The sequence below is a fragment of the Eretmochelys imbricata genome, chromosome 3, assembly GCF_965152235.1.
Source record: "Eretmochelys imbricata isolate rEreImb1 chromosome 3, rEreImb1.hap1, whole genome shotgun sequence".
Classification (NCBI taxonomy): domain Eukaryota; kingdom Metazoa; phylum Chordata; order Testudines; family Cheloniidae; genus Eretmochelys; species Eretmochelys imbricata.
In genome coordinates this window covers 99344537-99357979 of record NC_135574.1, presented here as the reverse complement: position 1 = coordinate 99357979, position 13443 = coordinate 99344537, and the positions used below count along the sequence as shown (strand labels likewise).

Here is a 13443-nt window from a genome sequence, read left to right as displayed (position 1 = left end):
GAGAGTTACAAACCAGGCCACAAACCCCAAACTAGTTGTGAGCTCTATACTTAGATTTTATCAACCAAGTATCAAGTGTCAACTCCTCAGGCACTACAACAGCCTTAACATAGAGTCACAGACAGTCCCTTGGGTATTTTGGTCTATCTTGCTACCCATGCAAGTCTGCCTTTGTGATAGATGGTCCCTTGTATCACAAGTCACAACAATATCCACATTACTTTCAGTCCCAAAGAACCAGTCACTCATCTCATCATTTGTACCTCAGATCTCACACTGAAGACCACGCTTATAGCCAATCCTATAATAAACTAACTAAAGATTTATTAACTAGGGACAAGAAATGAGTTATTTACAAGGTTAAAGCAGGTAAACATGCACATACAAATGAGTTTGTCTTAGGTTTCAAAAAGTAATAGAAGCTGCTGTATTGTGCAAGGTCTGTTGGCCCTTCAGGATTAACCAGAGCTAAACATCTGGGGATCCCTTGCTTATGCTTAGAAATCTTGCCCTCTCCTGAAGTCCAAGCAGCATATAGGATAACTGTTTCTTCTTGACAGGGATTTTTATTCCCTTCCCCCAGAGCTCAAGATGATGGGAGGAAGATTTGTTCAGTCTTCTCCTTATGGGTGTGGGGTGAGCGATCAGCAAAGTCTTTTGTCCACTGTTGTTTCACAAAAAGAAAAGGAGTACTTGTGGCACCTTAGAGATTAACCAATTTATTTGAGCATGAGCTTTCGTGAGCTACAGCTCACTTCATCGGATGCAAAAGTACTCCTTTTCTTTTTGCGAATACAGACTAACACGGCTGTTACTCTGAAACCTGTTGTTTCACAATGGCTTGTCTGATATCTATGGGCCTTCTTTTACTGGGGCGGAGGTGACACCTCTTGTGGTAAACTAGTATTTCACTCCCAGTAATGCTTCTCTCCTGACTGGGTGGGGGGAGAGGCGTACAATTTTAGAGCAAACACTTTAAATATTACCTTATAATGTGGGATACAGATATTACAAGTGAGATTAATGCATGCAGCAGCTCACAAACATTTCATAAAGTCCAAACACTAAACACATCTTTATAAATCTAATACCTATTTTAACAATTCTAACACTCATCTCTGTGTTAGTATTGTTCAAATAGATATTAGCAGAGATGTTTAGTGAGTGACTGATCTCCAGCTACGCATTTGTCAGTGTTCAGTGACGCCTAGCTGGCACCTGGTCTGCCAGTGTCACACGTCTTCTCCCAAAATTAGTCAAAAAAGGTGATATTGGCCTGAAAATAGAAAAGTTAGGATGAGGGCCAAGGTAGATATTTTTCTACCAAATCTGAAGTGAATCTGACAAATGGTTCCTAAATTATAACCTAAATATAAAGGTGTTCACCAGAGCTGGGAAAGTTCTTTAATGGGTTTCTTGTTTGCCACTTTTCAGGTGAGAAATGAAACTTGGTTTACTGGACTCCCTTAGGTGAAATCTGATGCCCAGCCCACAATTGGTTACTTAGTCCAGGTCTACACTACAGAGTTGGGTCGGCGTAAGGCAGCGTACATTGATCTAACTCTTAAGCATCTATGCTAAAATGTTGCTCCCGCTGACATGACTCGCCCGCTACGCCAACTTATTAACTCCACCTCCACAAGAGGCGTAGCGCTTCGGTCGACGTAGTTAAGTTGATGCAGTGTCAGTGTAGACACTGCATTGCTTACATCAACTGTTGCTGCCTTTCAGAAGCCATCCCATAATGCCGCACACTGACAGTTCAATCGATGCGAGGACATGCACTGGTGAGGACATACGCTGCTGGCACAAGGAGCGTAGTGTGGACATGCAAAAGTGATTTAATTACCACAGAGGCTGTATGTCGACATAACTTTGTAGCATAGATATGCCCTTGAAGACTACTTTCACAAGCTACTATCTTTGTAAGCGTGAGCTTCATTGGGACTGGGGGGATCTTGTCAACTGGAAAAAAATAATTCTCCCATCAAAAAACTCATGAAAGGTCCAGTGCACCTCCTAAAGCTCATGAGGTTCACTGCTCCTGCAGCTCTGAGCACCTGAAAGTTGTGAACAAGAGGATATGCATGTCTGTTTATGTGCCACTGTAGCTGCTACCACCACACCAGAGATAGCCCATAGGAAAAGGGGGAATGACCTCTGATTTCCTCCTCCCCCCACCCAACTTCAGCTCTCGTCTTAACATCCTCCAGTGGTTCTCTGTGGATTATAGCAGTAGGACCACAGGAGATTTGTTGGGTAGAAAAGGCAAGAAGTGCTAGTGCTTGTCCACTGACTTTTCTTGAGCACTCTTCTCCCTACCTGCACGTCTCTGCTCCTGACAACCGTCCCCCATTACCTGGTGTCTGGTAGGGCATCATGGGGAAATGGGTCTCTGGAAGAAATTGGGATCTAGTAGGCCTACTCCAGTTGTGAGCTGAACTTGTGGGAAAGGGAGAGAAATGGATAAAATGGTTCTATTACCTGTAATAACAGAGGGCACGTGGAGGCAGAGGGCTATTGGGGAGAAATGGAGACATGGGAGAATGGATGCCTGGCTGAGGGGAAGAGGGAGGCTGCCAGCAGCTCAGGGTTGGGGGGAAGGGGTGAACATTTAGAAGCAGCTCAGGGAACCTGAAAAAAGCAAGAAAGTATATAGTCTGTTAATGTTTAGGTACCAAATTACTTGGTTGGCTTTACTCTGTGTGTGTCTGATGTGCTTGTGCGACCACACGGCTTTTCTCTGATGGGATCTACCATTAAAGAAACACTTGTAAACTCGTGTTACAGCAACGGTTTCTACCTCAACCTAAACTATGCTGTCTTAACCAGCTCCAGCATAATAAAGCAGCCCTCTGGAAGTTTTGCTGTTAGAGTATTGTGCTGCATTGCCGAGAAAATTGGCTTACACTGGAAAATTTCCATGTAGCACAAGAACATTATGCAAAGTTCTCTTCTACAAGCATCAAGTGCATCACTCCATTGAGGACCTAAAAATATTACTGATTAACTTCTCTGAGAAAACAGAACAATTTCCACTGTAAACATGGGAGATGGAGAGAGAATATTCAGTCACTTCAGAAAACACGTTTCATCTGGTTGCCAGCAAAGACACATCTACTGAGGAAAATGTGAAACAGAATCTGAATCTCATTAAGTTGCATACGGGTATGATATTCTACTGTTCAATTACAGACCATTTCAATTAGATGCATTGTCCACTTATTCACAGAGACTGGAGCCAAGTGATTGCTCAGCGCATACCTATTGTGTCTTTAGGTTGCCCTAGTCTGTATACTATTGCTAGATAGATGCTGCCATAGAATCAGGAAAAGATGACAGTTATGAAAAAGATTACTGCACTGGCAAAAAAAACTTCCAAATTCTTCAGTTGGAGAAAGGCATGAGATAAAACATGGTGCAAGGAAACTCTTGTGATATTTGGAATAAACTAGGAAACTCTTGCAGTATTTGGTAAATGCCAGAAGTGAATGTAAAACTATCTTAGTTGAAATTAGCACTTAAATTCATATGGTCATGATGGTCTTGGGACTAGACAGGTAGGCAGAGGACATTATATTTCAGTAAAGTGTTTCAGAAATCTGATTTCATGTTTGGGTTTTATAGTTATATTGTCATTTAGAAACATGTTAAAAGGACAGCTTGGAGGGGAGGCCGTTTAAAAAATGAAATAAAAATAGATTCAACAAAAGTCTTAGGGAAACCTGCCTGTTTTGACATTTCCAATGGCTCTGGAAGACAGAGAAACATGCTGCGTCTTCCTCCAGGGCACTCTGCCTCCCCACTTCCCGGGAATGGGCAGCACCTCTCTGGCTCCTAGATCGGGGTGGGGGAGGGGAGTGGTTGGCAGAGCACCCAGGCTCTCTGCCTTGCTGGCTTGTGAAATTGACAGGTCGCTTCCCTTGGGGGCAGGCAACAAGGCCAAAAAATTCCATCTCAGTTCTCCTGAAATGTAATTTTTCTTTAAATCTGTTCCCATGAAAAATTTTGCATTTTTGCTATTTTTTTTCCTCTTCAAGACAAAACTTTTTCTCAAAAACATGAACGTTTCCATGGAAAAGGGGTCCCTTTTTTCTGCCAGCTCTAGTGAAATGTACTATTGGGTATGATCTTGGCCCACAAACACCCTCCTCTGCCAATGCCTATGGCTTACAATTACTTTCCTATTTTTAAAAAAAGTCTTTCTCTCTCCTGTACCTGTGTGAAAGTCCCACAGATAGGAGAAAATGATTGATTGATGCTGTTAGATGCTCAGAGGAAACAAACCGAAGAAAAAAATCTCTCCAGTCTTTCTGTGTTAGTAATCTTAGAGCAGGCCCGCAGACAGCAATTCTGGGGGCCAGGGCTGTCCCTGGGGGGTGGCAGGACCCGGGGCGGAAGTGATGAATCTGGCAGCGGCTGGGGCCCCTGGGTCCTTTTAAATCACCCAGGCCCCGGGCAACTGCCCCCTTTGCACTGCCCCCTTCTAGGCAGGCCAGTCTTAAGGGCTTGGCTACACTTGCGAGTTACAGCGCATTAAAGGAGTCCCGGGCGCACTAGCTCACTACCCGTCCACACTGGCAAGGCACGTAGAGCGCTCTGACTCCACGGCTAGAGTGCTCCTGGTACTCCACCTTGGCGAGTGGAATAACATTTTGTGCGCCCTCACTGGAGCACCGCAGCGCCAGTGTGGACGCCCTGATCTTTAGTGTGCACCGATCAGCCTCCAGACGTGTCCCACAATGCCTGTTCTAGCCACTCTGGTCATCGCTTTGAACTCTACTGCCCTGCCCTCAAGTGACCAACCGTCAGACCCACCCTTGAAATTCTCTGGGAATTTTGAAAATCCCCTTCCTGTTCGCTCAGCCAGGCGTGGAGTTCTCTCAGCAAATCTTTCCAGGTGACCATGCCTCCACGCGCCAGACCATCCCCAGTATGGAGCAATGGCGTAGGAATTACAATACCTTCAGGCAGATATCAAGGGACATGATGGAAAGGGGCCATGACCAGGACACAGCGCAGTGCAGGGTTAAAGTGAAGGAGCTGTGGTATGCCGACCGCAAAGCCCGAGAGGCAAACAGCCGTTCTGGTGCTGCCTCTGCAACCTGCCATTTCTACAAAGAGCTGGACGCGATACTTGGGGGCGACCCCACCTCCACTCCGAGTACCACCATGGACACTTCAGAGCCCAGTGCAACAAGGCAGGAGGATGACGAGGACCAAAGCAGGAGCGAGGGTGCTAAGGCGGAGGAAGACACCCCGGAATCCCTACATACATGCAGTGAGGAGCTGTTCTCAAGCCAGGAGGAAGGTAGCCAGTCACGGCGGCCGGTGCTTGGGGAAGGACAAACATCAGAGGAGGTTCCTGGTAAGCGGCTTTTATTTTGGGAAGGAAGTTATTCGGTGCGGGCTCTTGGGGCGAGGGGGGTTAGGGCTGCATGCATGCCTAGATGCAGAATAGGGCATTGATGTGCTCTCTCACATCACGGTAATCGGCCTCAGTGATCTCTTCAAAGGTCTCATCCAGAACTTGGGCAATGCGCTTGCGCAGGTTTCTCGGGAGAGCCACTGTCGTCCTTGTCCCAGTAAGGCTAACTTGTCCATGTCACTGTGCGTGAGGGGCGGGGGGACCATTGCTGCACACAGGTAAGCTGCTTATGGGCCAGGGCGGAATCTGCATTGCAGTAGAAGACCCTCCCTTGCTTCCCAGGTCACCCTCAGCAGCGAGATATCTTCCAGGACGAACTCCTGTGGAAAATGTGGAGACAGTGTTCAGTATAGGGCCCCCCTGCTGCTGTTGGCTCTCCCCAAGGCACAGAAACCCAGAGGACAGTACAGCCGTGAAACAATCAGTCACGCTTGACCCTGTGCTTACTCACCATTTTGGGGCTCCCATGGGTTATGTGCGCTCGCTTTGTGACGGGGAAATTATGCTATTGTGTAGACTGTGCTTGCCCTTAAGTACGGGGGAACCATTGCTCTGTCTGGTGTGAACAATGCTGCCTCTGTTAAGTGTTACATTTTGCCTTTACAGATGCAACCTTGAGATCTCAGCTGTCCGTGTTATCACCGGCCGAAAGACTCCAAAGAATCAGAAAGAGGCCACGCAGAAGCAAGGAAGACATGTTGCATGAAGTAATGCAGCATTCAAGTAATGAAAATCGAAAAGTGCAGGAGTGGCGGGACAGTGAAAGGAGGATCCGCCAGCAGAATGAGGAGCGCTGGCACAAAAGCGTGATGCTCTGCCAGCAAAGCACGGATCGACTGATAAGCATAATGGAGCGCCAAGCAGACCCAATTCAGGCGCTCATAGCCATGCAGGCGGAGCACTACCAACACCACCCCCCCCCGCGCCCCAGCCCTTGTCCCAAAACTCTTTCCCTTGTGCCCCTATGTCACCTCCAACCCACTTTCCCCAACATCCGGGTTCTTACCACCACCAGCTGCCTCCAATACCTGTAGCTTCACCACCCAGACCTGAAAACTACAACCCTTACCCACTGCACTCACCCCCCATCACCATGCAGTATAGCCATCCTGAAGTGCAGCAGCCATTGCACAGCACTCCAGACAGGAAGGCTGAGTATGATAACAGGACATAGGCAAATCTGTGATTGTACCATTCCCCACCCCACCTCTGTGATTGTACCATTCCCCACCCCACCCCCTTACCCTTTCTGTTTCCCAAGCAGTTGTGTTTCTTTTCAATAAATGGATTTTTTGGCTTTGAAAACATTCTTTATCATTGCATAAAGTTAGAGATGCCTTAGCCCAGGAAAGAAACAGACACTGCAAGTCAACGTAGCAAACACAGATTCCTACTAACACTGGAACCACTGCACTTCACTCCCGTGCAGGGCACCAGACATTACTGGTGCTTTCAGCCTCAAATTGCTCCTTCAAGGCATCCCTAATCCTTGCAGCCCCGTGCTGGGCCCCTTTAATAGCCCTGTTCTCTGGCTGTTCAGATTCAGCCTCCAGGTGTTGAACCTCCGAGTTCCATGCCTGAGTGAATCGTTCACCCTTCCCTTCACAAATGTTATGGAGGGTACAGCACGCGGATATAACCGCGGGGATGCTGTCATGGGCCAGGTTCAGCTTCCCATGCAGAGAGTGCCAGCGGCCCTTTGAATGGCCAAAAGCACACTTCAGTGTCATTCTGCACCAGCTCAGCCTGTTGTTGAACCGCTCCTTGCTGCTGTCAGGGCTCCCTGCGTAGGGTTTCATGAGCCACGGCATTAAAGGGTAAGTGGGGTCTCCAAGGATCACAATGGGCATTTCGACTTCCTCTACGGTAATCTTCTGGTCTGGGAAAAAAGTCCCGGCTTGCAGCTTCCTGAACAGGCCAGTGTTCCGAAAGATGCGTGCGTCGGGCACCTTTCCGGGCCACCCTGTGTTAATGTCAATGAAACACCCATGGCGATCCACAAGCACCTGGAGAACCATAGAGAACTACCCCTTCTGATTTATCGTACTTGGAGGCCAGGTGGGCTGGTGCCAGAATGGAATGTGTGTGCCATCTATCGCCCCTCCACAGTTCGGGAAATCCATTTGTGCAAAGCCATCCACAATGTCACGCACGTTACCCAGAGTCACGGTTCTTCTGAGCAGGATGCGATTAATGGCCCTGAAAACTTTCATCAACATGATTCCAACAGTTGACTTTCCCACTCCAAACTGGTTAGCGACCAATCGGTAGCTGTCTGGAGTTGCCAGCTTCCAGATTTCAATAGCCACCTGCTTCTCCATTGTCAGGGCAGCTCTCCATCTCTTGTCCATGCACTGCAGGGTGGGAGTGAGCTCCTCACACACTCCCGTGAAAGTGGCTTTTCTCATCTGAAAGTTCTGCAGCCACTGCTCGTCATCCCAGACTTGCATGACGATGTGATCCCACCACTCAGTGCTTGTTTCCCGAGCCCAAAAGTAGCATTCCATGGTGGTGAGCATGACCGTGAATGCCACAAGCAAACTTGTGTCATATGCATTACTTGGGTCGATATCACCATCTGAGTTCTCACTGTCACTTTGGATCATAAGGAATAACTCGACTGCCAAATATGACGTGCTGGTGAGACTTGTCAGGATACTCCTCAGCACTTCGGGATTCATTCCCGCAGACTGAATGGGAAGACAGAGCGCGCAGTACAAAAAATGTTGAAAGATGGCGCCAAATGTGGACGGACGCACAGGGATTGCTGGGATGCGAACCGATGCATCACAGGGTGTTGGGACAGGACTCAGAATGCCCTGCACCCCCTGTCCCCTTCCCACAATCCACAGCGCCAGAATGGGAAGAGGTGCTGTGTGGGATAGCTGCCCATAATGCACCGCTCCCAATGCCACTGCAAGTGCCGCAAATGTGGCCATGCCAGTGCGCTTGCAGCTGTTAGTGTGGACAGACTGCAGCACCTTCCCTGCTGCGCTCTCTGAGGGCGGGTTTAACTCACAGCGCTCTACATCTGCAAGTGTAGCCATGCCTTTAGAGCTTGTCTACATGAACAATTAGACCACTGCAAGCTGAGGTGTGAATCTACCTGAACTGTCCGTGTGCACCCTGCTGACACACACTAACAGTTTGTGAGAATATTTCAATCTAGTCCTCTTTGAAACAGGGCTGGCTCAAAGTCCATTAATGGACTGTTAATGCAGTCAGCAGGCTGCACGTGGACAGTAAGGCTCATGGGAGGTGGTCACACCCCCAACATACTGCAGTCTAATTGTTCATGTAGACAAACGCTGAGGTTTTCCTTGTAATTATAGTATGTAAGTACAGATAGAAATGTGTGTTTCAGGCTGATGAAGTCTTGTTCAAGCACTTGCTTGATAACTGGTTTTCAATGTGGTTGCAGTTAGCACTGTTGGGTACTCCACTGACATACAGAGTTTGGAATTCCAGGATGTTTTGGAAATGCAAGCTTGGGAAACTAATCTGTCGGCAAGCAGTTTTTTAGGTCCTCCTGTCTGGCTAGTGAAAAACTGATGATATTTTAAAGATCTTGGGCTAGGTTCACAAAAGGATGTAGATGCCGAACTACCACTTTAAGTACCCAAGTTCTCTCTGTCGCATGTGTAACCCACAAACCTGGGTGTGGTGCTCTGTCCCATCTAGTGGCACCAAGACCACTTAGAGATTCATGAGACTGCTCTACAGCCTTAGCTAAAAGCCATACGGCTTTTAGCTCATGCAGTAGAGGCTCATGCACTAAGCTCCAGAGGTCCCAGGTTCAATCCCACCTGCCGACAACAGGGGTCTGTTGGTGTAACACATGAGCACTGCTGTCTCACTCTAGGTGCGTAAATGCCTAAGCCACAGAGTGATGCACGAACCAGGGGAAGATAGGTATTCCTGTGCCTAGCTTGCCTGAAGGGTCCGATCTGGTACGTGTGCTCAGATGTTGCCTATGGGATCAGGCCACGTATGCGAATTGCAGAAAACAGCCAGGGAACAGCTCACTTATAATTTATAGCCCAGTGGTTAGAGCACTCACTTGGGATATGGAAGATCCCCAGTCAAGTCCCCTTTCAGTCTGATGAGGAGAAAGAATTTGAATAGGTATCTCCTACCTGTCAGGAGAGTACCCTAATCATTGATCTATAGGATGTTTTGATGTGGGATCCCATCAACTTCTTCCATTGAAGCTGTTTGACTGTGAATTAATAATGAAAGAGTCATTGCTCAGAGAGAACGAGTGAGCATGAGAATTGACTCTGTAGCCTGGTGGTTAGAACGCTCACCTGGGAGATGAGAGATACAGAATCCAGTCCCCCTGCTCCCATGAATTTTTTTAAATTGTTTATTCAAGTGGATTAGCTTTAACAGGAGAGAGTAACCCACTTCAGAATATCCCATAGTCCAGTGGCTGAGCTGCTCACCTGAGAAGTGACAGATCTGTGTTCAACTCCCTTCTCATTAGGCAGAGAGGGGACATGAGTCGGGGAGTCTCCCACATCCCAAGTGAGTATCCTAGTTGCTGAGCTAAAAGTTATGTGGAAGGTCTGCCCCTTCCCCCGGCATCTTGCAAAAACAGCATTGGCAGCTAATGCCAAAAGAGGGTTTGTAGCTGAGAATCCCAAGCAGAGGGAGGCATTAAACACCTTTAGAGGAGCAGGGCTTAGGACACACTCTTTGCTTCAGTATCTCCCATGGGATAGCCTAGACTGGGATCCACCCACCATGCTGTTTTTGTGAATCCCATCCAGAGGCACCTATCCGTCTCCACTTATTGTATAGGGATCTTAGTGCCAAACTCTGGCTTTGTGAATCCTGGCGATTTTGTAGAAACTGGGACACAGATTGTTGCCATGCCAAAGTTTCTTTGTGAAACTAGCTCCTTGTGCCTGGACTGGTTAATCATGGACCCATGTTGGCACAAGGTTTAAAAAGTTCAGAAGCAAGTGCTATTCTGTGGGATTTATAGCTCTACATCATCATCTCCTCCTGTTTCCAATGCCAAGTTTGGGTAGGGCTTTGGTATCTAGACTGCCAACCACCTCAAGTCTAGGCCCATTTTATAGATGGAGAAATGAGGCATAGAGAGGCTAAGTGACTTACCAGAGGTCACATAGAAAGTCTGAGGCAAAGCCGGGACTTGGACCCAGGTTTCCCATGCTCTAAGTCAGTGACCCAACCACCAGGCAATCCTCCTCCTGGGTAATTCTACAGGCTTTATTTATTTTGGTGTTGTCCTATGTATCAGAAAATAAGAATAGTTGTCTGATACTTTGTAACTGCGGGAACCGGTGCTGGAAATAGGGAGTCTTATTTGTGTATCAATTTTATACATTTGAGTGACTCCTGGAGCATCTCTTCCTTTCAGCCAATTTAATACTTGCTCAGTTTTGTAACATCATATTGCAGAAATGTGAATAATATGATAAACAGCAACTCTTGCAGGAAGGTTTTACAAACTGAGTCATTGATCCAGTTGTCAAAATTAGCATCATTGTCTTGGGTTTGCCACTTTTTAGGTGCTGCTCAGATACCTCAGTATTGGGACTGATATAAGAACTTATCTAGAATAGCTCTCTTTAAGAACAGCATGTGGAGACAAAACTTCCATTGGGACTTCCAATGGCATTTCCTCCTTCCATGCTAAGTATTTGGGGTGATGGACCGGGGAGTCTCATTGAGGCACAAACGACTCATATAGTTAACTCGTTAATTCTAAAGGAAGTGCTTGTTAATTAAAAGAGAGCCTCAATAAGATATGACTGCTCCAAGCTGTGTCTTGACTATATCAAATGAAAAATCAGGTGTTTTCTCCACATTTTGGTATGCTTCAAATATGAAGTTTTCTGTTACCATCTCGTAGAAGCCAGTACACCACAGATATTTCCAGGGAAACTTGGGTTGGGGCAGCGGATTTGGGATTAAAGACAAGTAAACAGCAGAGCTTCAGTCAGTAACTTTCACCATCTTTTAACATACAGGCCATTTTTCTCTCTTATTCTGCTAGTTCATATAAAACTACAAAATACTAATTTGATGGATCTTGGTGATATTAGGAGGCAGATAGGACAGAGTGGCATTCAAACTGCAGCTTGTCCGTTTTCTGGCCCATACTGCAATTGCCTGCTTTTCTTTGGGACAACCTTGGCAGATTGGGTTTAGGTGCCTAAATATATAAACTGTAGGTGCAGTTAAAGAAGCTTGCTAAAAATTTGTACCTTCCCGTCCTTGTCAGTTTTTCCTTTGTCTAGAAATAGTAGATAATGACCTGCTTTGAGAGAGTGGCGCAAACTCCTGATGGATTCTAACGATGGTGGGTTTTTTTATGCAGTTGCTATGGAAACGAGCCCTTAAAGATCGCTTCAAATATGTGCGGAGACCAATTGAAGATGATGAGCAGGTTATAAGGAACAAATGCAAGTTTGGTCACAGGCGAGGACAGACAAAGAAATCTTCTGCTGAAAACAGATGTGATGAAATCCAAATGGTGCAAATAAAAGTAAGCTTTCTGGTTCCTGTTAGAAGGGAAAGTTAGTCCATAAATAATGTGAATGGGAAATATGTACCCATCTGGCAAATGTCTTTGGGCTCCCGTGAGGCAGTAAGCCACCACATGCAGAAGGGGGATAGCATGGAGTAGCCCCATCCTACTTGGAGCTAGCCCTGCATGAGGGGTGCTCTTTTGGCCAGTGGAGAAGCAGCTGGGTCCTGGGCCCTGAGCGCTGACAGTGGCCCTTAACTTGAATAGCCCTTGCATTCAGAGGAACACAAAGCATTGATTCTCTGTTGCCATGCATCTTTTGTAGTCATTTGCACCAGCTCAAAGTGGATATGAAATGCTTACCGGCATTTTAAACGTAGTGTATATAACGGAGTGGCCAAACCGTAGCTCGCGAGCTGCATGTGGCTCTTTTACAATTAAAGTGCAGCTTGCAGAGCCCCCTGTGCCCTCCCTCATTCTCTGCCTACCAGATGTGGGGCGGGAGGGTAGGGGAAAGGAGCTCAGGGCCTCTGACCTGTGTCGGGGTTAGGGGCTTCTGCTAGAGATGACTGGTGTCTGCTGAGAGTGGGGGGGCACAATTTAAAGGTTCACCCCCCCAACAGCCTGAGTCACATCCCCCCTCCCCCCTTACCCTCAGTGTCCCCTCCTTGCAGCTCCTTGGTGTTAGCTCCACATGGAGAGGCAGCAGCAAGCAGTTGGGAGCTGCATGGAGGGGCCACTGCTTTGGCTCCTGGGGGAGAGGCAGCAGCAACAGCTCTCTCTGCAGCTCCAGGCTGTTTGCTGCTGTCTCTTCCCACAGCTGCAGCTCCCAGCTTGCTGGCTCCAGAAGCTGCCATGCAGGGAGGGGGCCTGAGGCACCATGTGACCAAGCAGGGCCAGCAAACCCTGGCAAAAATCCGGGGGGGGCATGTGCCACTCCACATGGCCCCTCCCCTGGTGTGTTACCTTCAGCTTCTTCCCAGTGGGGAGGGGGGTCTTGGGACCTCAGCCCCACAGGGTGCGCCTACTGGGGCTTGAGCAGGAGCAGGGCCGAAGCCCCAGCAGGTGCCTTCCGCAAGGCTGAAGCCCCGAGACCCGGCAAGCACACCCACGCCCTGGCTCTCAAACACCTGAAGATTGTCGTATGTGGCTCGGATGGTCAGTAAGTTTGGCCACCCATGGTATATAAAAAACTCTCACTCTCTTAGTGCGTGTCACCCACTTTGCGTGCATATAAATGACTGCACAAAGTGTAGCACAACAGGGACTACAATTGTTCAGTCCCTGGGTCCAGCCACAGCTGAGCCCTCTCTGTGTAAATAAGCCTACATGTACGTTTGAGCAGACAATTGGTGCCCTTATATCTTCACATGATAGTCCATCCGTAGTATGTTATAAGTAGTCTGTGTACTAATATATAGGATACATAGGGTGCTTATGAATATACATATGCAGGTGCTGCATCTTTCTGAACTGAATTCTTTATTTATAGATGAAGCCATTACTGTCAGGT

General features: G+C 47.5%; 1 protein-coding gene across 1 annotated transcript in view; it reads left to right on the top strand.

The window, feature by feature from the left end:
• Positions 1-13443, top strand: part of SAMD3 (sterile alpha motif domain containing 3) — a 105573-nt gene that overhangs the window by 71172 nt on the left and 20958 nt on the right. Inside the window, exon 7 of the mRNA XM_077813032.1 lies at positions 11781-11948. Within this exon, the coding sequence (XP_077669158.1) occupies positions 11781-11948 (168 nt within the window). The remainder of the gene's footprint in view (positions 1-11780; positions 11949-13443) is intronic.